The sequence below is a fragment of the Cyclopterus lumpus genome, chromosome 10 (genome assembly GCF_009769545.1).
Source record: "Cyclopterus lumpus isolate fCycLum1 chromosome 10, fCycLum1.pri, whole genome shotgun sequence".
Taxonomy (NCBI): domain Eukaryota; kingdom Metazoa; phylum Chordata; class Actinopteri; order Perciformes; family Cyclopteridae; genus Cyclopterus; species Cyclopterus lumpus.
In genome coordinates, this window is record NC_046975.1 from 9,515,194 (window position 1) to 9,541,936 (window position 26,743).

At 41.4% G+C, this 26,743-nt stretch overlaps 1 protein-coding gene across 1 annotated transcript in view; it reads right to left on the reverse strand.

Annotated features, from left to right (window-relative positions):
• unc5a (unc-5 netrin receptor A) overlaps positions 1-26,743 on the reverse strand; it is a 116,116-nt gene that overhangs the window by 34,886 nt on the left and 54,487 nt on the right. The window contains exons 2-4 of the mRNA XM_034544321.1: positions 20,276-20,488; positions 2,316-2,459; positions 578-681 (exon numbers count right to left, since the gene is read on the reverse strand). Coding sequence (XP_034400212.1) covers positions 578-681; positions 2,316-2,459; positions 20,276-20,488 — 461 coding nt within the window. The remainder of the gene's footprint in view (positions 1-577; positions 682-2,315; positions 2,460-20,275; positions 20,489-26,743) is intronic.

Sequence of the window (26,743 nt, forward strand, 5' to 3'; positions counted from 1 at the left end):
CTAGTCTGCTGCTCCTGGTCTCTGGGCTGTCTGAGTGGCTGGCCTATCCTCCTCTTGTGTTGTTATTAAAGCGGTTAGTGCCTATCTGGGACTAGGAGGATGCAGCACACAAGGTGAAACAGCTGGCCCCAGTCTGGTCACACACCACTGAGAGATGTGAAGAGAGTTGGGCAGAACAACAGTGTATGAGAGACACAGGACATGGAGAGACGGCAGAGATATAGAGAACAAGATAGGGAGAGAGAGAGAGAGAGAGAAAAGCAAATAGAGCCATTAATTATGGATAGGCCTTTAGAGATGCCAAACGGGGATTGAAGCCTCCAAGCCTATCCTGAGTGATGTGACGAGATGCTGTGATATACGGCTTCTTAGAGATGTAAGAGAGATAATAAATCAATAATGGGGAATAATTAGAGGTGTAATTTATCCGTACAGGGTTGTCTGCTCCCTGGTGGAGCAGGCAGAGATGCTGGAGAGCTAATCCTGAGCTACTTTTTGCTCTTTGTCCTCCTGGTGAGGAACGGGTAAATGGATGCTAGATGTGGGTCTATAAATATCTTCTGAGTCTGTGTCTCACCTCAGCTTGTGGCACTCCCTCGGGGGGATGGCAGCGGAGTAACACCTCCTGGTCCAATGCTACCTCTTTACCCTGCGGCTCCTCCTCAAAGTTCTTTCTCAGGTCTGAGGGAGAAAAAATAGACGAGAAGAAACGCAACCAATTAGGATATTTGTAAGAGCTTGTGAGCTTTAAATGAAATACTTGTATCCACCAAACTTGGCTTGGTGATGTTTTTTCAACTTTCCTCACTGTTGAAATGTCAACCCATGGCCTCGCAGAGCATGTCGCACTCCAGTTGGCCCCTAAGCCACACAGGGATCGGTGGCACCAACCATGTTGCTTATTACAGGCTGCCTGGCTGGTTCAGAGATGCTTGTCTGCTGCCAGAGGGGCCCGGCATCAAGCAAAAGCAATTGCATTACCCCTCACTCCTCCCCTACCACCCACTCTCCTCTCTCCAGCATCCGCCAGCCTCCAGCTTCCATCTGTATGGAGCAGCCACACGAAAACACAGCCCCGAGGCGCCTGGACAAGAGCTCCTGCAAGCCTGGCTGACTCCATGGGGCTTCACATTACGTCTCATTGGATACTCTTACTGTTGCACCAAGTCTTGCCATACATTTGTATAGGCTACACACATTACACAGGTATACCTGCCAACGCATTCCTTACAAGTGGAAATAAATGCATCAACAATCAAGGCCATTGTTTCTGATGAGTGAGACAGGACGCTGACTGCTGGCAGGTTGGCGTAGATTTGATGTGTTCACCCTGGGTTGTGACTCAGAGTGAAGCAATGTGTTATTGTGTATCCAGGGGACTGAGGGTGCGGCTGTGAGCCGCCGGTGAGTTCCTTTTAAACAGATGTTGAGCCTGTCCTGACCAATCACACTGAGAGAAATGTGAAGACAAGCAGAAAGTTTCACGACATTTCATTTAATTAAAGCCGATACAATGGGACTGGGGGAGACGTAAGATATAATAGTCCTGGAAGGCTTAAATGTATGCGAGTGTGTATGTGTGTGCACGTGAATGTGAATCAGTGCGTGCACACTAACGCATTGTTATTGAAGCATGTGTGTGTCCTTATCTAACATCTAACTGACTTTGTTGAGCTCTCAAACAAGGTTGTATAATAAATGTGTGTTTTCAAAACGTCTGGTGGTTTGAAGACAGTGCTGCATTCAGCTCTCGCATATTTATGTAGGAATTAATAGGCAGAATGCTTTAAAATACTCAAATGTAAAATGGCTTCCTCTAATAAAGCTTTTGAGGCTGCAGCGAGGGATGTGTCTGTGCTCCCAAGACAGATTTATGATTATTGCACTGCAATACATTTCAAATCTGTTTTTATTCCAGTTACGTTCATTGGGATCATTGCTGATATACTGTATCCAGAGAAAAAAATGCTCATGAATACTCAAATTTAGTGTTCTACTTTTTTTTTTTTTTTAGAGACTGCCTTCAAGCAGATGCATTACTCTCTGTTTCTTCCTACCAGGGTTGAATATTTACTTCCTAAGTGTATTCGCAGGAAGATGATTTAACTAAATTGTAATCCCAGTAATGTACTCCCGTGCAGAGATCACAATGGCCTCTGGGCTAATTGTTAAATGAAAGTTAGTCTCCCCACCAATCCAAAGGAGAAAAAAATGCTAATATCCTCTTATTACAAACGGGCATGCAATATAAAAGCACCTTGTTATGCAGTGTTTGCATTTGTAATGACACAGTGATCGTTTTAAAGTGCACTCACAAGCAATCCTGATGTATGCCTTTTGGCTCTTCTGGGTTCCGGTGGTGCTCCAGGCGACACACTGACACCAGTACTCGTCCAGACCGAAGATCTTCTCCACCTGCTGTCTGGTAATGTCAATTGTCACCTGCATGATTGGCAGAGCTGCAAAGCAAACACAGGAATCACCGTCAAAATGGACAATGTGGGGGAGGGGGGGGGGGGGGGGGAGGAATAAAGAATAAAATAACCATAAGATTTTTTCACAGGAAGAAAGATACTGAATCCTTTACTGCATTCTGTACTTTTAGCTAAACCGGCAAAGAAATTTAAAAGAAACAAGGCAAAATAAACAAGGCAAAATAAACAAGTCTAATCATATATAATAAACAGAGGGCTTGTTAAGTGTGAAATGAGAAGAGAGCCTCACAGCCATTCTTGGTGTAGCAGTTGGGAATGAACAAGGGAGCGCTAAACAAACACTCAACAAACAAAAATATTCAGCATGACCTGTTTCTCTATTAAATCCAGGAGTGGGGGAAAAGTTCACAATCTACCAACGACGGTGTTGATAAAAGTAATGCTGCTGTAGCGCAGTGCAGAAAACAGCGTTATAGCTTTTCAAGAAGAAAGTAAAGATACCGCTTCATTTAACAAAAGGAATATTGGGACAAAATCCATTCTGCTAAACCATCCAAACAATATAGTGTTGTCAGAGTCCCGTCTGTTTGGATATTCGAGAAGCAATCCCTCATTTCATTTTCCTTTGACCTTTGATTTGGCATCTGTAATCCAGAGGTATTTTTTAAAAATTGAGCTACGACCTTGATCCCTACCATGTGTCCTACTTTCTCTCCACTCTGATGAACAGATTGCTGTGTTTCCCCTCAGCTTCCAGCTCTCTCTCTCTGTCTCATCTTTTCTCTCGGGGGTCTTCTAGAGAGAGAGGCGTTGTATGCAGAGCATTTTACATTTGCTGTATATTTAAATCTCAATGGAGAGCCGCTCTTCAACTCCCATTTACATAAAGGCACTTTGTGACACTCTTACACTCCCCTCGCACACTTGATCCGTCTGCAGTGATCATTCCCAGCTCCAGGCTGAAGCTGACTGAAGCTTGGCTAAGTGGCACCTATCAGGCCATCAAACCTATACAGCAATTATAGGAAGCCCTTGTGCTGATATAAAGTATTCATCAAGCCAAAAGGGGGGAATTTGTTGTAAACAATTCAAGACAAACTGTCAATGAATATGTTGAGGCCTGTGTGAGTGCAGGCTGGCCCAGCAGTGACATGAGCTGTTGGGAAGAAAAGTGTCTCCGTCGCCCTGGCAGTCACGTGGTGATAAGTAACAGTCGGACCACCAATGTCTTAGCTTCGAAATGCAGTTGATTTTTTTCTATATGTGATCACAGTAAATGTGACTGTGCAGTGAATCTAGCCCTGAAGCGCCACTCTGGGCATCAACAACACCCTGTGCTGTGTGCAAGAATTCACCAAAATGCTCTTCTCTGCAAAAAGGACAAACGTGATATTTATGTGTTCATATAGGCTTCAATAATGCAGCCAAAGAACTGTCAAAAAGTTTTTAATAAAAGGCTCATTTGAGGAGTTCACTCACATTTACTCACTTTACTTATCCCTCTCAATTTCAGCTTGAACTGTGTGTGTGCGTGTGTGTGTGTGTGTGTGTGTGTGTGTGTGTGTGTGTGTGTATGTGTGCTAAAACAAATGGCTAAAGTAACAAAGTGGGCACTACAAAGATTGAACGAATGGAGCAGAAGACACCCTCCTCCTTCATTCAACATGGCAGCATTTGGCTTTCGTCAAAATATAAGAAATGAAAAACCAAGGACTTTGTCAAATTGTCTACATACAGCCTGCAATTCAAGAACAATGTTCCTTCCTGCAGTTGTTGAGTGTCAGCTAGAGCATCGATACAACATAATGAAATGCGGCATTTTTTTTCTTGATTACATAAACTTTCATTTAAAGTATATGCAGCAATGCATACATATTTATACATTGTACACAAGGGAGGGATTTAGGAGAGGGAATTGTTTTTTTTGTTTGTGCTATAATGTTACACAATGCATACTATGTATGGACACACATCTGCAACTATAATGTTGGGGATAGAGGTCAATCTCAATAGTGCCCTTGAACCTGAAAGTTATTAAACTAAATTCTGAGTGACTCTTACAGCCTTGGATATGAAGAACAATGGAAACATCAGATGGTCCCAATTTTAGATTTAGCTCAGCAAAATGATTGAAATATATTTGAGTACATATATTTCGAATTTATCGATATGCCCTGTTCAGTGCTTTGTTTGGCTCTACTTAGAGGAATTAATTTGATTAATGCAAACCCTCCTCCTTCTTTGAGCTTGAGGGTGAAAGGTATAGATCAGTATGGAGATGCAAAGAATGAACAATAGCAACCTGAAGTGAGGAATCCTAATAGGAGCAATTTGAAGGTCTGCTTGCTAGGGTAATTGCATTCCATTTTCTTATCTCTTCCTGTCTCCATAATTACCTGCTTTCTGTGTCTGACACCACCCAGTAACACTGCTGTGAGTCACTTTCCAATTTCACTCCAATTAATAAGTAGGACAAAATAATCTCATCACATGGCGAACAAAATAGGACTGTAATTTTATAGCAGGTAATAATGATTGGACCGGCTGCTATTTGCTGTTTTCCAAAGTCCACTGGGAGGGCTGTAAACAAAACTTTATGAACATCACTCATGGATGATGGAAACTGCACCGAAGCTGATTCATAGAAAAATATGTATTTCTGGAAACTGACACACTTATAACTCTATTGTATCAATATTGATTTTTAATAGTATGCTCAGGTCCCTCCAAGGTGTGAAGAACTAAAAAGAGTAGTTTACACCTCTTTTCCTGCAAAGATACCGAGTGTGCACATTCCTGTTAAACGATAATTAAAACATGATGCCATTCCACCAGCCTTCAGTTTGATCGGCGGCTCTTTTATAAATGAGCTCATATTCCAAACCTCAGTGAAATTAAAATTTTAAAAGCGTGATTATGTGATTGACACTGTGGGAATTCTGGGCTTGCAGCTGGAACCAGGTGAGTTCATTTTTTATTATATAACCCTACTCGGCTGTACGTACCCATCATATTTCTAAGCTTTGTAACATTGCACAAAGACACACATCCTTTAAGTACAGTCCTAACAAATGACTTCCCTCTCAAAGTTCCTGTTTGACAAGGCTTGATAAATATGCAGAACACTAGATTACTAGAATACTAAATCATACGATAATTCACGGTTTGTGTTGTATTGTCCAGAATTAGATTTGCAACTGCCACCCACCACCCCCCCCCCGCACACACACGCACACAAACAATGTAGTACAACAACACATAGAATCAGACCGTATATGAATAACAATCACAATGAAAAAAGACAGTTTAAGAAAGAATGTAGGGAAGTTAATCAGAAAGTTCAACCTTGATATCGCTAAGACTAAAACAAGCTAAATGTATGCTATATAGCTAAAATCATTCTGTAATATTTCTATAATAACAATATTGTAATCTGACACTCAGAACACAGAAACTAAACAGTCTGAGTTTCCTCATGACAAAGTAAAGTGGAGTTAACATTTATGTTATGGTAAGGAGCATGTTTGCAAATGTAGGTTTTCATGAGTTATATTTCCTGCAATGGGGTACGATAGAGAGCGGATACTTTATATATATTAAATAAAACATAAAGTGTATTATCCATTGATTGATTGGCAATTATAGCTTCTTCTTTTTTCGAGAATATTAACCGATCAAAGAACTTGCATCGAAGTGTTTCAGTCCTGTATGAAGTAGTGCCGACTTAAAAGTTGCTCTCCGCCTTAAGAAGCTCCCCTTACTGCTCCTCGTAGAGATGAACTGCTGCAAGTGCAATTACAGACATTGATTTACAGATGTTAGTAATTAAATCAAACTGACTGACAGGATCAAAGTGTGGAAGTGCAGGTAACATGTACCCCGCATTCCCAATTTGAAAATGACTTCCTTGATGTTCTGTGATTAATTTCAACTGAATATACAAAGTTACTCAACAATGTGTGTGTAAAGCAGACGAAAAGCATGCAGAGCTTGTGTCTAAAAGGAGCATCCGTAAAAGCATCTGGGCTGTGCACTCTTAGAGACACCAAAGCAAATGCACAGTTCTGCCTCAAGACGTCTTGACTTTTAACAAACAAAAAAAAGACTGGAAGAGATGCAGAGTGGCTGAGTTCATGAATTACCTGACCATACTATTGTATGTTGGAGCTTGGTGCAAAGTCTTCAGGCAATGGAGTACAATAACAGCTATTACTATATCCACCGGGACACACACACACAACACACAGGCAAGACACACCAACGTTACTGTACCGGCCTTTATTCTAATCTGTGGCAAAGACAACATTATTTAGATGTAAAAAAGAACAGAAGCACAAGGCAAGACAAGACAAGACAAGACAAGACAAGAGCACAGATGTGCTGTGTGTGCGTGTGTGCATGTGTGTGTGCATGTGTGGGGAGGATGAATTTCCCCTTGAGCCAACAGGGGCTCAACACACACAGGGTAAACATCATTGGTCTCAATCCCGGGTGAGTCGATATTGGGCTCGTCTGAGCGCGGGACTTTATTTTTCTCTCCCTCTCTTGTTTTCGCAGGCTGTGACCTCAATTCCATCGGGGTCATTTGCTTATCAAAGGCAAGGACTGGAACTTGGAGGAACCGAGTGTGTGTTCATTGTGTCCAAGGAAATTCAATTAGGTGGCATCCCTACTGTGTGTGTGGCTGGGATTCATGAGTGGATATAGGGGGATTAGGGTTGGGTCTACATCAGGGGAATGCACCATTTCAAGGGAGAGAGTTCACAATGGTTGAGGGGAGACATCACAGATGAAGGTTTTTAAGAATGCACCGTCTGCCCATCCTGGCAACCAGTCAAAAGCACCCTCTAAGTGTTTCATTTCCTCCTGCGGTTCCTCTTTGTACAGGTTGGCATCAGTGTCATCAACGGCATCATGAGCGCAGAGCTCCTTTTCAAGGAACCCACAATGCCCTCTTCCACAGACCAATTACGTCACCTTTAATACGCAAAAGACATCCTGACACCAAACCAAGCTGTCAAAAACTGTTGATGCCAGTATACAAACACAAGTGCATAACATCCTGTGCAGGTTTTTCCATGTGTAAATAATTCAAAGTTAAGCCCAGGTCATAGAGCCAAGGTCATAACTGTTTCATCATCAAGTCTTCAGACTTCCATTACCATGTAAAGCAGTGAGGTGATGGGTGGCCTATGCTACCTGACGGTGATAGCTGAGAATGGCAGGTGGCGCCATAAGCCGTCTGCCTCCTAACAAGGATGACGCGGCCTTCTGAGTGAAGCATTGCTCTATTATACAGCAAGAGAGATGGCAGCAGGAGAAGGAGGAGGGGAACCAGCAAGAGGCCCGAGTTCATCGGGAATACATACAGGCCTCCCATTTAGGGATGTCGGTGAGGTTGGGACTCCAGTCAGTGGGACAGCGTTCTGGGTCAAGGCTCTGCCTCTGGTTATGACCAGCTTTTCAAGAGCTTCTTTTGATTGAGCTATCCATTTTCCACAATGAATGCACGCTGCAAGGCCCCTGCTGATGCTCTGAATGTCGTTACAGATTATTCATGGCTGACAAACAGGCGAGCAGGTAGCGCTCCAATCAATCCGGCTAGATTCAGTCCAATGCCAATCCAAGGAGACTCAGGTGGAGTCTCGATGGCTGTGCCGCTATATTTGTGCATCTTAGCTGAGCGAACAATGGGACATTTGGAGCACAGAAAAATATATATTGCAATCTTCCACTTTATTTCAACGCAAGTAAAACATTATTAAAAAAAAATATATATCCGAAATTAAAAATCTATCCTAAATTAACTTGGAATAAAAACACTACGTTATTATTATTAATAATTTATTCATGCGTTGGCACAAATATAACACCATAGTACAAGAACTAACATGCCTGTTTTTTTAATTCTGCCTGTGTTACGAAGCAACTGCAAGCGCAGGTCTCTTTAACCCTTAACCCCCACCTTAATAAAAGTATTTTTTTTAAATTATGAGTCATAAAGGGCTTTTTTATTTTTTTGTACTCTTTTATTTTTAAATTCTTTTTACACATAAAATAATCATGGAGCATTTATATAAAGATAAAAACACGCTCACATGCACTAACATGCAGTTAATGGCAGACACGGCCGAGCTGCTCCGTCAACAAAGCACACGGCAGCTTGAATGACACGACACGAACAGAGAGGGACTTCAGTGTCTGCTCAGGTAGACATCACTGCACTGTATCTTTACTGAGCAAATAGTGGTTTGATGCTATATTAATGCGCTAAACATCGTATGGAGAGCATTTAATGTCCACAACTGTTATTTTAAAGAGACTGTTTAAACATATATATTCTTAAGTCATCACTCTTTTTTTAGTCATGCTAAATGAAGAAACTTCAACCATAAACTAAGAGAGATTTAGAGATGCGTGATTTGATGAGTGATTTGTCTGCTTATACATTCCTGAAGCCACCTGAAAAGGTTTACCGTGGGAAAACAACATTGTATCTCACAACGTGCTCCAACACACAAGAGACGACCATTTAAGGGTTAACAGTCAGTTTATTCAGACCTCAGACGTGCGCAGCAATATGTGAGGCGCTTAGACTTTGAGTGGAAATCGTTCGAGCTCAGTAGCAATAATGAATAATGATGTACACACTTTACATGTCCCATGATAATGAGATCTTCATTCCGCAAGACACACACACACACACACACAACAATGCTCCACACAGTGAACCTAAATGTTTTTAGTTGCACAGGTGTTCGCAGGTTTAGAACGTGATAATGAATTGCTGCATACAACTTTAAAATAGCTTTAATGTGTCACCGAGCGCAGACATCTCATGGCAGACGTTGGAATCAGGTCTCCATTTACACCATTCATGCTTATGTTTGGTTGTAAGCCAGCACAGAAAAGCCCCAACTGATAACATCAAATGGACATTAATTCAAAGCAATGGATTTTTCTATTTACATTGTCCCTCCATAATTAGTTTGCCCAACCTTTCCTTAATAGCGCTGATACACACACACACACTCACAGAGGCAGTGCTGTGATTTACCAAAGTGCCCTCATTGTAATTACTCTCCATCCAATATCTTGACCCTGATGATTGGCAAGAGCAGAATGTTCTATATGCCACAGTCTTCAGGCTGGCTAGCGCCTGCTCCTTTATCTCCCACACACACCTTGTCCTACCTCGAATGAGAACAAGTCAGAGGTGAAGGCCTGGAGCACTTTGCGTCTGCTTCCATTACATTCTGAAAAGTGGGAAGATCTGATAGGACGTTACACACATGAAAGCCCTGATAATTTGCTCCGGCTAACATGCTTCTCTTCCCCTTGTCTGACATGGCCTTGGGCGCCAAAGTAAATAAGGAAAACTGCTTCAGGTAAGTCAGCCTGGCTCCCATCTGGTTGCAGAGTGCTCTGTGACATACAAATTGCATTAGGGTTTCCCCTCTCTACCCATGATCGGTTGGTCCCTCCTTGGCCTTTGGCGGTAGTGTTTAAGTTAGCAGGCAGAGGTTTTTTGGTAATCCAATGATGGCGTGTGGGCGAATGTAAATATTAAGCAAAACAACAAACAGCATTCAGTAAACAACCTGGGGCAAACACAGAGGCTGTGAAAGTCTTTCTACTTTTTGAGGTACTAAAATCTACATTTGTACTTTTGTGGATAATGACTCATATTGTAACTCATACTAAATGATCACGTCTGTTTTGAATAGCACTAACTATTTATCTCGCTATTTGTAGCTGTGATTAAACCAATCGTCTGCTCATCTCTTGTTTCATTCTAAACACCTAAGAAGTCATCTGGTGAACATCAAGTGATATTATCTAGATTCCTTTTGTAGATTTCTGCAAAATCTCAAGATTATTTTAGCAAAAAAACGTTGTTACGGTCCAATCTCAAATTCTTGCCATTGCTAAAAAAAGAAAATCCCAACATTTCACACTTAACCTCTGTGCCAGACTGCTTTCACTAGTTAAGGAATTGACTGAATTATGTGGACAATTTGTAATCTCCTGGCATGAAAATCACAGACTCATGGGAAAACTCCAAATAGTCAGTGTCAACATTGTGCTGTAGATGTAGACGCAGAGGTGTTATGTGTCTCAGAATCAATCTTTCTTGAAAAATAATGACAATCGGATCAGCGAATGAAATTCAACCGTGATTCAAGCAGAAAAAAAGAAGGCAAAAGAACGTAAAACAAAATGTTACTATATAGCATATCCACTGGTGTAAGAAATGGAAGAATGGCTGGATCTTAAAACAATAAAACTTTAGAAATATTCACAACATTCATCTGTAATATGTTTAAACCCCACTTGCCCCAGTGGTCATATGGTGTCGAGTCCAGAATCAACAACAATGCTCCGCATGAGGGGTTGAAGTGCTGCAGACAGAACACGGACTGAGCTTTTAAATATTAATTTCTTTGTTCAAATGTGACTGTATTAATTATTTATACAGATTGTGCAAGATGGAGCATTGTGGGCTTCATAAATAACCTGATGCTGAAAATTGAGAATGTGGAGTGAAAGTAAAGAGCGGACCCTTGAGCTTGGTTTGATATCAGAGGTACCAGATGCTTGGAGGTCGTGTTGGAATAATATGCACAGAAGCAGCAGATATTATCAACTTGCTTAAAAGGAAGAAATGATGATTCAAGAATCATGAAGGCAAGTGATGTGATGTTCCAAAGATTTGGAAAGAGCCCAACTGCAATAATTTACATTTTCCATTACCGATTAATCTGATAGTAATGTTCTTGATGAAGTGATTAATAATTTAGCCGAAGCCAAGTAGACACATTTTAATTGCCTTGTCTAACCAAAACCTAATATGAGACCAAAAAAGCACAGCAAATCATCCCACTGGAGAAGCTGTGTCACCAATGACTAATTGGTGACACAGCTAACTAGCTTGCAGTGGAGGTGATTACAACAGAAGGAGGCGACTCATTTGACAACAAAAACATGCCAACACTTGTATCCTAAACACTGCTTCTTATTCCATTAAATGTGTACCTTGAATTGTCCCGTGATGGAATACAGAGACAAAAAATCTCTGCCTTTTAAATACATGTTGGAGATCTCTTGAAAGACAGGCGAAAGACAAAAGAAAAAAAAAAATCACAAACCACTTATGAAAACAAACTCTTGGTCTAAAACAATGCAATTTAATGAATTATTAATATGAATTTCATATAAACCTCAAAATTGCTTCCTGATGGCTCCCGGGACCAGGGCCGCTGCTCCTGTTGTCGGCACGCCTGACTGAACACCCGCTCCGATGAAAAGGTTTCCTCAAATATGTGCATTTTCTTTTCTGTGTGCTTGTGGTTGACGCGGTGACCGCATGATACTGACTTCACCAGTGTTATATGTGGGCAGGAACCTGCTGATAATTGACTCAGGGTTTGTCTTCCCTGAAACATGAGTCCGGACGCATTTGCCTGCTTGTTTTTCACTCTGTCACCCACCTGACCCAAAGGCCAGCAGGCTTCATGAATACAGTCCATCCACACGGAAATACAATGTAGATTGTATAGGTTAAAAAGCTTTTGGTTATAAAATCAGCTTGCCAGCTGTTATTGTGTGTGTTGTTTCCAGAGAAAATGTTCTGTGCTCCTTTTCATATTTTTACACAGCGCTTCATCAGGACATTGAAGTCATACCTCTTCCCTCACAGCACAAAATGGTGTTTTCACAATGTCAACACTAACCCATACCCAGGACACCTGGCAGCTTTTGGTTTAAAAAGGAAAATGGTGAGTTGCTGTTTGTTGGAGGAGTGTGTAAAATACTTAAAGTGAAAGTCTCCTTGGGGCCAAACACACAAAGCATTAACTGTCAGCCACTGCGTTCCTATGCCTATCAAAAATCTCCATGGACTATTTAGCTGTCAGCTCCCTCACTACACCTCCCGGTTCCACTATTTTTAAACGGATTTGAGCAGAGCAGGTGCTGATTGACACCCCAAACTCCCACTCTGTCTCTCCCAGTCAGCATTACACTCACGTCTTTCATTTCCATTGGATGTGGAGGTAAGTTGGAAGATACAAATATATTACAGTTAAAAGTGTAAAATGAGAAAAATATCAAAGTTTTTTGCTTATAATCAAAATAGCAAGGCAGAGAAGAAGTTTACCGGCTCCATTCTGATTTCCGACCGTGGTAAAATGGCATATTTTGTGGTGCATTGTGGAATCCAAGCAAATGTGTAACTTTGGCCTCTATTTGCGCAGCACAAGAGCAGTACAAGTGGCCTGGGTGAAACATGTGCTGCCTTTCATGACAGCACACAGACCACATTATATTCAGATGTCTCGGTAAGGACACAAAAGGCTTAGAAATACGGTTAGAAGACTCCAAGCAAATATTTCCATGTAGCTCTGAGGACCAAGACACTTTACACAAGGTACACAGACTACTCTGTGCCTTTGGAAAGTTGAAAATGCATTTCCAAATTCTTATAATTCTCACTGCAAAGCTGACAAATTGTTCACTATGTCACAGAAAAGAACCAACACACTTTTATTATTTAAAAAATGATGAATTCACCATGATCACAGATGTAATTGCTGAACATGTCGTTCTGCATTCATGTGCTTGAAGGACGGTATTGATAACGTTCTGTCTTTACCAAATGAGGTAAATAAATAACTTGGACTGTTGTAAAAGAAATAACCACCGACTAAAAGAGTGCTGAATGTATTCCAACTCCCAGCAAGGGCACAGCTTTTGTAAGACTGACAAGACAAAATTACTTTAGAGAAAGCCAAATGCGGGGCTGACGCGGGATATGTTTTGCTGGGAGGACAAAGGCTGTGTGCGTGGGAGATTGGAACACCAGCGTTGTTGTTTGACAAATGGTAATTATCTTTTTTTCACACTTTTGTTCCACTAATTACAGTTAATTTTGAAATTCATTATTGCCGCATGTCAAGACCAACTTCAAAGGAACAGGCCGTGCACCTACTCCATATTTCAAAATAAAACTCAAACTTACATGAAGTTGGCCTTTTGTACAAGTCTATCGGCGAGATCAATCAGCACAGCTGGTTGGTTTATAATTCTACCTGCCAGTTGTCTCAAGGCCAGACAAACCCAGGGTTCAGTTAAATCCACTTTGACTCTCACTCTGAGGTGTACTGCTTTGCATTGCTGCACGCACGCACGCACGCACACACACACACACACACACACACACACACACACACACACACACACACACACACACACACACACACACACACACACACACACACACACACACACACACACACACACACACACACACACACACACACACACACACACACACACACACACACACACACACACACACACACACACACACACACACACACACACACACACACACACACACACACACACACACACACACACACACACACACTGTGATGACCAGCCTGAGAAGCCTAACAGAATACGTTGGCAGATGTGTCACAGGAACAATTCACCTTGCCATCTGTTTAGGTGCTCCATCACAAATCATTCCCCCTCTGTCCCACAATCAAGGACAGGATTAAATACAAGTCCCATTATGGGGAAGCACCTAATAATGCATTATCAATTAGTCCCCTTGGCTACTGATCGATGTTTAGCAGGTGGTACAAGGCCTTTGTGTTCATTTAGGATGATATTGGACTCTTCCCCCCTGATTCTCTTATTTCCTTCTGTTCATTAGATCCTGGCTTACAGGCCTATCAGGTTTTGCTTAAATTGCAGCGTGGCCGTTCTTATACTAAAGATCGTGTTTAATCACTGTTATGAGGCCCCAAAGCTATTAGGAACACTTTGTCCTGAATTCACCGCAATTTAACAACAACAGAGAGCTGCTGGCACATTTTTCTAAATACCATTCACGTAAAAAGGGACCTCCTGTGCTGTAAGTTTGCTGTAAAGGTGTCTGCGTCCATGATGGTGACCACAGGGCTGCAAAGAGAGAAAAGAAAATGTGTAATACAGGGACAGAGGGAGAGGGTGGAAGTTGAGAGTCAGAGAGCTGATTGGCCGCTATAATACCATGGATAAGTAGATCATTTCAGCTAAACCTAGCTTATCTCCCCCTTAGATCACAAATTAAATACGTCATCACATTACAATCCAGGATCTAGTCAATCAGAAAATATTTATTTAATACAAATGAATCCTCACTTGTTTGCAGACGCAGGGGTTAGCCCTGTGGTGCCATAACACATCAGGAGTTATATTCAGAAAGTGATGGATGGTTTTAAAAGATTTACTAACTACGTCATACGCTGTATTTATACTTCAGAGGATTGACAGAGGACAGGAGTTGGTGCTTTCTATAACCTGGAGGTTATAGAAAGGTGTAATGTTCCCTTATGGGGCAATAAGTGGAGTTATAAAAAAGAATATATATATTAAAGAGTTTATAATAGTGTTAATGATTCCACTGTAAACCCTGAAAAAAATGTTTTCACAAAGTACAAGACAAATGTGTAGCATGTGATTTTCTTCTCCATCTTCTTCTGCTTTCATTGTCGGAGCCTTGTTGACATCCGGTTCAATCAACAAAGAAAATATAATCTCCCCGCATCTTTATAAGGCAGTATCCGAGGTTTATTGAAATAGGAATGTGAATGTATTTTCCACCTGAGAGGGTTTCCTGCTGCGCTGACAATGCGACGTGTGATCAAAATCGTTTGCATCAATGCTGGCAGATGAAATGCAAACACAATCAAATCAGCCGGGCCCAAACAGCAATCCTTCGCTCAAATGCCAATCTCCCTTCTCCTCATCATATGTCTGATGAGAAATCATAGAGTGGGAAAATGTCATAATCTATGCAAACACACTGTCGGCATTGATTTGCTCCGAGGGGATACGTCTTTATTAGCACTCGCCAGACGCCTCTGTTTCTCCTGTCCTATAAAGGATGACCTGGGGAAGACAGAGCCGGCCGGAGCTTTGGAAGCAGTCACAGCCATAACAATTGAGATAAGTTACTGAGGACAGGTAATGAGAACCGATAGACTCGAGGGTGGATCGATATCGGACATTGATACCAGGAGAGGAAGGACAAATGGCGACATCTTTTCCCCTTTTCCATGTTGAAAGGAGTGTGTAAGTGTGTTGTGAACCCTGTGTGTAGGTATACCAGTGTGTGTATGTTGGTGGTAGAGGGGGTTCACAGAATACAAAAGGGTGTCAGTAACTAACCGTAACTGAGCAGTGGACACACAGTCAGATGGAGCGGCTCCTTTGTCTTTCCTGCACTGAATCAGTTTCAATAAACAGACCCGTCTGATGAGGGCGGAGGTCACGTCCGCTGGAGATGGTTATCCACATGTCCTCCTGAGCCCCGAATACTGAGCAGTGTGACGGAAACATGTCTGCACTTCAGACTCGGGTCAGTTATTAACTCAAACCCTCCCAGTTACTTAGACGTTTGTCTGCGTCTGCTGGAAGTGAACATGGATGGAGGTTGATAAATATTGACTCTACTGCCAGACCAGTTTCTGATATTACTTCAACCCGAAAAGGTGAACGGATTATTGATGACGGCTTCTACTCTCTTTGATCAGTTTCTTTTCCCATTAGATATCCTTTAATGATGAAGACATGTCATATATTTCAATATTGTCATATATTTAGGTGTCTGTCTAGTTTAAACTTTCTCACTACTGTACATATTTCTAAGCATTTTTAATTACCATTCAGATAATAAAAATGATTACGGTTACTTCTCTATATGACACCATATGGTACCGTTGTTAGCACTGGGGGCAGTCTTTTAACAAGATTATGAGCAAGAATTTATATTCATATTTTGAATGCAGGACTTATCTTGTTCACATGATTTTGTAGCAATATGGATAATATTGTCTATCAAAGTATTTTATGATGCGGTATATATATATATATATATATATATATATATTGTTATATAGTAACACAAATAAATATACATATCTACTTTTGGTTAATCCAGTAAATTAAATACAACAAACAAATCAAGTTACTTTATCACATTCATTCTAAGACAATAAAAACGATAAGGTCCAATATTGCCATAAAGCAGTCCTGCTTAGTGAGTCTGATAAACACAAATGTTAAAGGGAGAGTGACATAAACAAATGGTAAACAAATGTATACCGTCTTACAGTACATCATCAAATTGTCGTATTTGTAGAAATGAATATGTACCACTTTTACTTTTTATCTTGGCTAAATGAAAACCTATTGCCATCATGGCTGTGACTCATCTTTATCATTGACTGTAAGCATCTTGAAGTGGGGAAGAGATTTTCTGTACACTGCTCCATCTGTCGTTACTGTTCATCTAATATTGCTAAATTTGGTCTCTCTTCATGAATTTAAGTCATTGCTGCAGAAACTGGATGCTGCTTCTTTTGGCTTCTGCTGTTTTGGGCTATTTTAGAGTCTCAATGTGTTCGTCTCGATTGTTTTGTATCGGTCTTAGTTATTTTTTATGGTTTTTGTCAGCTCTTGGGTTGATTTAAGTTCTTTTTCATGGATGTATTATAAATATTAATCATGATGTTGTAATTGCATTTCGAATTCATTTTGTTGCATACTTTTTGTTGCATCTTTTATAATTTATTTTCATTTTTCAGTCTGAACATTTTTATTTTTAATCTTAATGAGGCTTCCCTGATTAACTAAAAGATAAAAGATAAAATATACTCCTACACTTATTTTAGCCTGACACGTTTACATTATGGTTATATAGTAAATCTATTCGTTGAGAACATCCTGTAGCTTCAGGGTTTGTGAAACCTTTACAAAAACAATTAGACAAACTCAAATGCTGGAGCGAACAGCAGTTTTTCTTTGTGTTGATGTTTACATTTCTGTGAGATTGCTCACATATACCAACAAAGTATTTTGATATATCAGACGTCTGCCTCCTTACGCCTAATCCCACTGTGTGCTTCACTGTTGATAGACCTCTCATCCATCAGAGTGAAAAGAAGATTGCCATGTTAAACAGAGAAAAGCAGAGCCAATGAGAAAAATATCTCCTGCACTGACTCTTGACTGATGTGTCTACATGCTATTTCTATTAATTTACCGTTGGAATTAAGAGCATTAACTCAATCGACAGCTCAACCTTAATTTACACAACAAAGGAATGATGATCCTCATCAGTTTGAACACACCAGTCAATGAGGAGCGTTTTCTTGGTTTGTCACATGGGTGCATATCCTTAACATCTTTGTCTTTTTTAATAGCGGGAAAGTGGAGAGCACTCAAAGACTTCTCAAAGTCTCTTTTGGAGAGATGGGCTAATTTGAGAAGCTGATTTTCCACTGCTACACTAGAAATTGTCAATAAATTTTTGTCAACTTGGGTAAGTTTCCAAACTCCTCGGCCCTCCTCCCTCTAGGCGTGATGTTGATATCGGGCAGCTTCTGGTGTGACAGAAGTCCTGGTTGCTTGGCAACAGGTACAAGTTTAGAGTCCGGTGTGACTGTGACGACCTGGGTGAGAGAACAGCCTGACAAGCATGCACTACACACACACACACACACACACACACACACACACACACACACACAGTTGGATGTGTGCGCCTCACATGTTTTTTGTAGGAAGGGGGATTAGAGGGAGCCATCAGTAAACTCTTCCGGGCAGTGCTGACATTAAACAGCACAAGTGTTTGAGAGATCAATGTGGGTACCTTGGAGCGGCCATAATTCTGGACAACCACTTGCCATGTCCTTCATAGCTGCACAGCCCCACATATATGGCACATTCATCATCAAAGGCCACAGACTGATGTGGAGAGCTGCAAGGAGGCCTTGGAAACTTCACAGGGTTTCCAAAGACGGAGCCCCTCGCTGCTGCAGGGGTCTGTGGCACCCGGCACGATAGATTTGTTTCATAGACAAATAAATGCTGACTATAACGACTCATAACCACATGGCAAATGGTACATCATCATTAAATGTTGGCACATTAACATTGCATTGGTAATGTGATGTCCCCATAAAGTCTGCAGTTTATGGGGAATGGCGAGTTCTTTATACTTACACTGACAAAACGCAATTCATTTCATCGTATCAAAGTTAGGCAGCCGACTCCACAATGTCACGAGCCACAAATAACATGGAGATCATACAATCAGTGGGTTTACATGCACTTCAACAAACAGGTTACTCTGGGCAACCAGGTTGCGCAGGTAATCAGAGATTCTGAACAGAGGTTCTGCTGCAGGTCAGTAATCACATTTCTCCCCGACCCCCGAGACGATGCCTCTTTTCTTTTGATTGTGTGTCTGTATGGAGCAGACAGTGAAGAGAGAGGACAGGCAGAGAAGAACTTTCCCTCACAGTGAAAATATTTCTGAATTTCAGACTTTGGATCCAATCATTTATAATACAGAGATGCATTACGCCGTGTTGTCTTGCAAATGTGTACATAGAAAAAGACAATTAGAAACACGGTACCTGTGGAAACCAGATTACCAAAACCCCTGATAACATTACATTGTTTATGAAAACCGCTTACTGGGGGAATTATTTACCTTTTTACACTTGCGGCTAGTAGACTTTTGACTAAGTATGTAAGAGTCACTAGTCAAAAAGCCTTTTTGCTCCTAGAAGGATTGTTGATATTGGCAACACGTTTATTACTTCCCTCAACAACAGTGAGACACTCTGTGAAAATAGCTGTTAATGAAACAACACAAGTGGGAAGATAGCGTTGGTAATTGTTCAAATCTTTTCAACGTTGACTCACTGACAATTCCTTCTTAATGATACTCAAGTGCTTCCTTCTGTGTTCATTTTCTAGTCACAAAACAGGAGCTACAATTAACTCTTAATTATCTTTTTTGGAATTATATACCAGAGCCTGATTTCAAAATAACTCTTGCGTTCAAAGCTGTGCCTAATACACGAAAAAAAATCCACAAATGGAAATACGGCCCCATTTTCCTGTCTTCTAACTTCAGTTCTCTGTGAAAGCGGTTTCTTTGTACAACTAAAGTTTAAATCACCTCGCCTTGCCTCGGCCACGCGCCATTCACGCTGCAGAACATTTAAAAAATCATACGTTTCGTTTATTAGACTAAAAAGAGCAGGCGCCGGAGTGAGCATGCACACCAATCAAAGTTTCAGTGCCGGAGAATATTTGTTCAGAAATCATCACCTACAAAAAAGTGTTGAATCGACACAGAGTTAGTTCGCCCCATGACATGCCTACATTAAATTGGAAACGTCTGTCTTTTTGTGTAGTTCTCGGTTGTTGTGTCTATTATGTTCTTTATGCATGTTTGTTATGTTAGGCTACAAGTCAGAGTGTCATATTCATTTGCATATGTGCCTGCGTTCCTGTCATTTGCACGTTTCTTGTTCCCAATCAGTTGTCAGACTGTGAATGGGTGGTTTGAATTTGCAGATCGCTGCTGAATCACACCACATCGGTGTCATGCATGTTTGTGACACTGATGGCGGAGGCGGGGGACTGCAGCATAACAGAGAGAAAAACAAACAGGTCTCCTAGGTGATCACAACGATTTCTGAGACAGAAACCGATGTGCTTATTATGAGACTGGCAGGCTAAATAGGCTGGAGGATGAGCCAAGAGCCGGATGGAGCACAGTAATCACTGGCAAATTGCACAAACCTTAGTTTCAGATGCAAACACTTTGCATAATGTATCTATGGAGTTGCACATGTCACACAGCCAAAAACAGGTGAAAAGGCTACTCGTCCCAGCTGAAAAAATGGCCACAGAAAGCTCAATTTGAGCCCAAATTTACAGGAAATAAATTATTCAGACTTGAAGCCGGCAGTTAGTGTTGCATGTACCTGTGGCGGGGTCAACCGTCCGCTCAATCAAGTGGTCGTCCTGATGAACCCACTCGCCGTTGCACTTGAAGTAGATCTGCGTGGCCGGGGTGGAGCGGCATTTCAGTGTCACCGGCTTGTTCTTCACGATAAACTCGTCCTCTGGCTCCACCAGGAAGTGAGGTAACAGGTCCGAGAAGGCGGCAGGAAGTGTTGCTGTGGCGTGCTCGGACCCTTTAAAGAATTAAAGAAGACATTTTTTTTTTTTTAGAGGAATGCCAAACAAAAAATGCTTTCAAATTGCAGCAGACGTCGAATATCTAATGCAAAGACTCAGTGTCCTTGGTGAATCGCAACTCATACATATGGATATGAAAGAGGCTCAAACAGACAGAGACAGATGGACAGACAGAGTGAAAGAGCGACTGTATGGAGAAGAGTTGGCAGTGATAGTGCTTGGCCTTGTGCGTGCTCTTGGCTGGGTCAGGGGGGTAGCGGAGTCCAGGTCTTCACTTCAGCTCTTAATCACAGCCCTTTACCATCACTGCTGATGGACTGGTGGCCATAAATCCTGTCTCAGTGACTGGGCCACTTTTCACTGTGTTATACGGCTCTTCAACCAGGACTCTAACTCTAGCCGCATTAAGCAGGACAGGCCAAGAGGCCGGGGAGGTTAAAGATGACTGACAGCTAGACAGACAGTTATCTCAAAAATCACTTCCTATGTACAATAGAGTCACTATTATTATCCAGCATCGTATGCCATACAGGAGATGAAGAAGAAGAAGAAGAAGAAGAAGAAGAAGAAGAAGAAGAAGAAGAAGAAGAAGAAGAAGAAGAAGAAGAAGAAGAAGAAGAAGAAGAAAGATAGCTCTACTGAACTAAGATGCAGGCGCTGTCCTTCAGGGGGACAATGCTGCGATTTACAGCAAACTATTACGCTCGTTGCAATATGCTCAACACAAACGCTGAATGACACACCGTAGCCCACAGCGCACACGTCCTTCCTCCACGAACACAGCTCCTCTCGCTAAACATATTAGCTTTGCGCGAGGGATAGCAAGAGGACGCCGAATGGAGTGGAAAGAGGAGAATAACCTCTTTACAACACCGACACTCAGGGGAGACCAGTAAATCTCAAAATAAAACCCTTTTAAAAGAGGGGTAATATTAATTTACTGCCCTGAATCCGATATTGCTGACAGATCAGGCATTAACAACCTTCTCCATCACTGCCTGTGCAGCAGGACAGGACGGGAGTCCACATCTCTCATAATGAAACGGCAACACTCATGCTGACCTTTCTCTCCTCTCATCCTCATCCTTGCAGCTTGCTGTCCGGGATAATATCCCATTGCGTCATAAACACCAATCTTTGGATAAAGACATTATCTGCCGGTTCCTCCCCCACTGCACATTATATTAATGTCTCTCTTTTTCTCCTATTTTTATTTTACCCCTGTGTGCTGAGTTGCTAATTTATCAGGATGAGATAGTGAAGCATGCCACTGTTGCTGCCGCTGAACCCCATTAATGTTCCGTGTACATGTTTAACTCTTAATGAAAACTAAATGTTCTGTGTCCAATGAACGACATACATCACTTGCTGACACTTTCCCCTTTTCCAATCACATTTTCTTTTTGCAACACATTTGCATGGAAGAAAATGTCATTAATATGGCAGCTCCCTATTCAGGACCACATTATTTACTATGTATGCCAGTGTGTGTTTCTTGTCTCGCGGTGTTGAGGAAAAGGCCACAGTTCATCATGAATGGTGAGTATAATTGCTCTAACGGAGAGCCCAAACTTTGCTAATAAACAGCGTGGGACCAGTAGGTCAGATTGTTTGAAAGTGTGTTGGTCCTAATGATGGAGGCTTCTTCTAATGGGCCGGCATCCAGCTTTGTGACCACAGCCATTAGCCGGCCTGGCTGACCCTCTGTACTCCCCGCAGACACAAGACGACAGCTCACTAAAACAGTGGGCGAGACTCGCCTCACACCTGGCAGGTTAATCATCTCATAGAGAACAGATGATGTTGAAACAGAGAATGAAGCAAAAGCCACCTGAGACGCCGTTGAGTCATGAGAACGGCTTGATGAGCTCCTGATGCTGTTAACTCACCACTGGCTGCTCATTTGCAGGGGTCACAGTCAACACAAACTCTCAACTTTTGATGATGTTTGTGTGTATGTGTGTGTGTGTGTGTGTGTGTGTGTCTGTGTGAGTGTGTCACAAGGGGTCGGGGTTAGTCTTCCATTTTACTACATGCACTTCAGGTTAATGAGGTTAAACACATAATTTCTTTCGAGAAGTAAATTCTCATTTTACGGGAGGGCATTCTAGTCACGCACTGCTTTATATCAAACCCTTAATGGAGGGCTGATGCGTAGTAAATTGGCTTAGATTATTGTCACGACACAATGTACTTCAAAGTCAACGTGCGCACACATACACATGCACCGGGATATCAGCCACTTAACAGACTTGTTGCGGGTCAATACACAAATCAAATAGACATACAGCAGCAGTATGGGCCCTGCATTAGATTCCACTGAATGTGATTGTCCAAAGCCGCCATTAATTGCCATTGTCTATTGCCAGAGTACACACGCTAACATCAAACACAGGATGCTAAACGTCTCCCTTGCTGATCATTTGGCCAACGAAGATGATTGAATGGATACATCATGCTGAATGGGTTGCGAGGGCCCAGTAACCATTACATCACTATCAAACATTATCGTTCTTGTACTTTTTGAAAGAAACGCATAAGGTTGTGACCCGATATTTGTCTGCAGCTGCTATTCTCTCGAGAGACGATTCATTATCATTCAACTGACCTAAAACACATGCATAATCGCACACACACACACACACACACACACACACACACACACACACACACAAACATGCACACACACACACACACACACACACACCAGCTGTCAGTGTGCTGAGCCGTGATGTCCAGGGCAGATTTCCTGCAGCACACAGACCCCATGTCTCATGGGTCCAGCTGACCACGTCAACTCCTAAATCAGGGATGGAGCCGAAGACACTCAAAATACATATTCAATATTTATAAAAGAAATACATAATCAAAAGTTATATTCCTGTAACCAATGTAACCGTATATGCACACACCACTGCATTTTAAATACGCATGCAGGATTAGATTTTCACAAATGTTGCAGCTTTGTAAAAGTCTTTTGTTACTGTCTATCTTCAATATTTTTATAATGATTTTTACTTTAATGTCACCTATTGTATCACATCCCAGGAGTATGTATCTTGAATTTTATTTTGAAATTAAATGTATTATTTATTTATTTACTTATTCTCACCTCTCCTCTGCTCGTGTCAGCGTGCCCCATAGTGTCGACTTGTGTTATCATGTTTGTCAAAATAATCATTTATTTTTTAATTTCACTCCTTGTTATCTACCGAATTGGTGAAAGCACCACAGTATGAGGATGTCACCAGGGGGGAAACCATAGCTAGAGAGAATATAACCCTCTTTTGTGTTCCTCCCTCATGGCACCAACACATCGTGCCCTTTGGAGCCAATTACAATTTCTTTTTTTTTTCTTTTTTTACAACGTCATGTCCCTGAAGAAAAGCATCATTGAGCAATCACTGGGCATAATTTACATCACAGTAATGAACAGCAGCTATAACAAGTGTTTTACGACACCATCAGCACCTTACAATGTCCTCTGAAATGAATTCAATTAAAATCACTATCCAGAATATTAAACCATTTCATGTTTAGTTGCCATTAACAACAAAGCCAAGATCAAATTTGTCACAACCACTCGGTTGGTTGTTTTTCTTGCTTGGGTTTGCTAAAGTGGCTTTCTGGATGCTTTTATACCATTAAGTATCTGTATTTGACTATATATATATATATATATATATATATATATATATATATATATATATATATTAGGCTTCTGGGAAAAAGAGCACTGTTCATGTATGGTTACTTTTGATAAACCTCAAACAACAATAACATTGGCAGTGATCAAACACAGGCAAAGAAGCAGAAATAGAATGAATAACGGTATAAAAAAACCTCCATCCACCATCATATATAATCTGGAGCACGGCTGACTGATGTATGTTTGTCCCTAGATGACAAATATTTACTCCTCCACATGTCTGCGATTCACAAAACATTTTTCAATGAGACAACCATGCTTCAACAAGCACTCCTTCAACCACACACACTCTCTGTCAAACGCACACGCACGCTCCTGTAAATTGTACAGGCGCACACACATTTGTGGAGCTGAAAAACACACACACACACACACACGGGCGCGCGCAGACACAAAGCTCAAAAAAGCACGTACGCAAAATATAGATCACTGGCATACAAAAGAGAGGAAAAGGCTGCTCACAAACAGCTTTGTCTTTCTACCGATCAACGAGAGACGCAGAATTATGCATGAAAAAATTAAATGCAGGTTTACACAGAAGTGTTCAAACACCTGCAAATTCAGATACCATCCAATGTCCCTGGCTATTAGGGTTGGTCTGGAAAACTATCAATCAGCAGTAAAATAAACATGTAGGGGAGAAGACACCCATGGCGGCCCAGACTTCATCATATCACGTCTGCATCAGTGTTGAAGGATGCAGGGAGACTTAAAGAGAAGAAATCATGGATGAAGGACAGAAGGAGAGGTGGGGGCTGGGAGAACTGGGCTGAATAAGTACATGCCATGCATGACATTATTACAATCTTCCCCTATTTAAATAAATAGAAAATTGGTTGCTAAGCATCCATATTGATGCAGGGCTGTACATCTGTGTGCATATATTAATTCAGGATACTAACAACACATTGCCGACACCGTTCCCTGGCGAGAATATTTCCATGAGGGATGCGTTTCTGAAGCGGGGGTCACATCATCAAATTCGAGAATTGCCATCAAAAGCTGGCCACATAAATCATCTCTACTCAAACAGGCAGCACTTTGAATGATTAAATGTTGGTTTTTTTGAGTGATGTTGTTCAACAAAGGAAAAAAAGTGAGAGCTGTTAGTTGTGTAAATACGGTGCACAGCAACAACATTAATGAGCCTTACACCTTTGAACAGGAGCTTACACATCTGCTGATTCCGGTTTGTTGAATTTTATTTATTCATTTCTCCTGTCATCTATTTGAAGCAACGCCTCAGCAGGGGGTCCAAGCAGGGAAGAAACTTTGTGCCTTTGCCACCAGCGCCGACACTCCCCGACACCTTCGCTTGCCTTTCAAGGCGAGACACCGTCTTTAAAGGCACATTTGCCTTGAAACCTTTGAGACCATTTTAAGCTCCTGTCAACCTAAAAGAGCTGACATTTTGATAACTGTGCTTAAGTGACAGAAACTGCCCGTGTGCGAGTTTGTGCAAATGTATGGGAATAGATGTGATGTTTAACGAGATCAGTAACTGGGAGCCTGAATTTGTGTACATAACAGCAACGGTTCATTTTGCAGTATGAACCGTTATCGGGTCGGCCGTGTGATTCAGAAACCACGTTTCTATTCTTAGAAGGATCATTAACACTGTGTGGAGAAAGAGTCTCCAGATTGGCAGAAATATTCATATTCATCAGTCAAGTGCGACAGCTGATCCTTTGTCGCCATCCACTTCCAGATGTTTCACCAGCCAGCTTCATGGCTGAATCAGCCTCTCAAACAATCCGTTTTCTAAAGCGGTGGTTTAATCCCTGGCTGTGTCTGTGTCCAGCACTGCATAATTCAGTCACTACACTGGCTTGGTTATTTACTCAAGTTACATATACGCTGTCCTCTTCCATTACACATTTTAGGGCACTCCATATTAAGTATGAGAGTATTCAGCCGCTTTATGTGGAAATAAACTTTTGATCATGGCCTCACATTAAAGAACATCTCTTCAAGAGATGAAGAGCTTAGTTTAAACTGGGAAATGCATATTTCAAACCCAGAGCATGACAAAGGTCACGCTGCATTATCAGTTAGAAATGTGCTCCTCTTTGGCCGTTAGCGTCTAAATAATCTCTCATTCAAACCAGCAAAATGGCAGAGGACAAGTCATTAATACATTTCCATAACCATCACTGCTTTGACAAGTTTTAGTGTAGCTATTCCATGTTGTGTACCCTGAGGGTATGAGGTCACTTCAACAAAGCAAAACATTCAGCTGAAAAACAAACAAAAGAGCAAAGATCCCTCTGCTAAAGTTCTCAAAAATGAATCAAGTGCCTACGGAATAGTTTGAGAAATTCACAAAGCACAGTAAAGCTTTGCAGACATGAAACACAGTTGATAGATTGAGCTCATTTTGGAGGTACATACACATGCTGTGGCAAAACTCGGGATGTAAATGGATGTAAATGCCTCAGATTCTTCAAAGCTGTACCTGTTTGGTGGTTCAGTGCATGCTTTTCCAAAAGAGTCACAGATTTAAACACATTTTGACTTAATAACTTCACACAATCCTCACAAG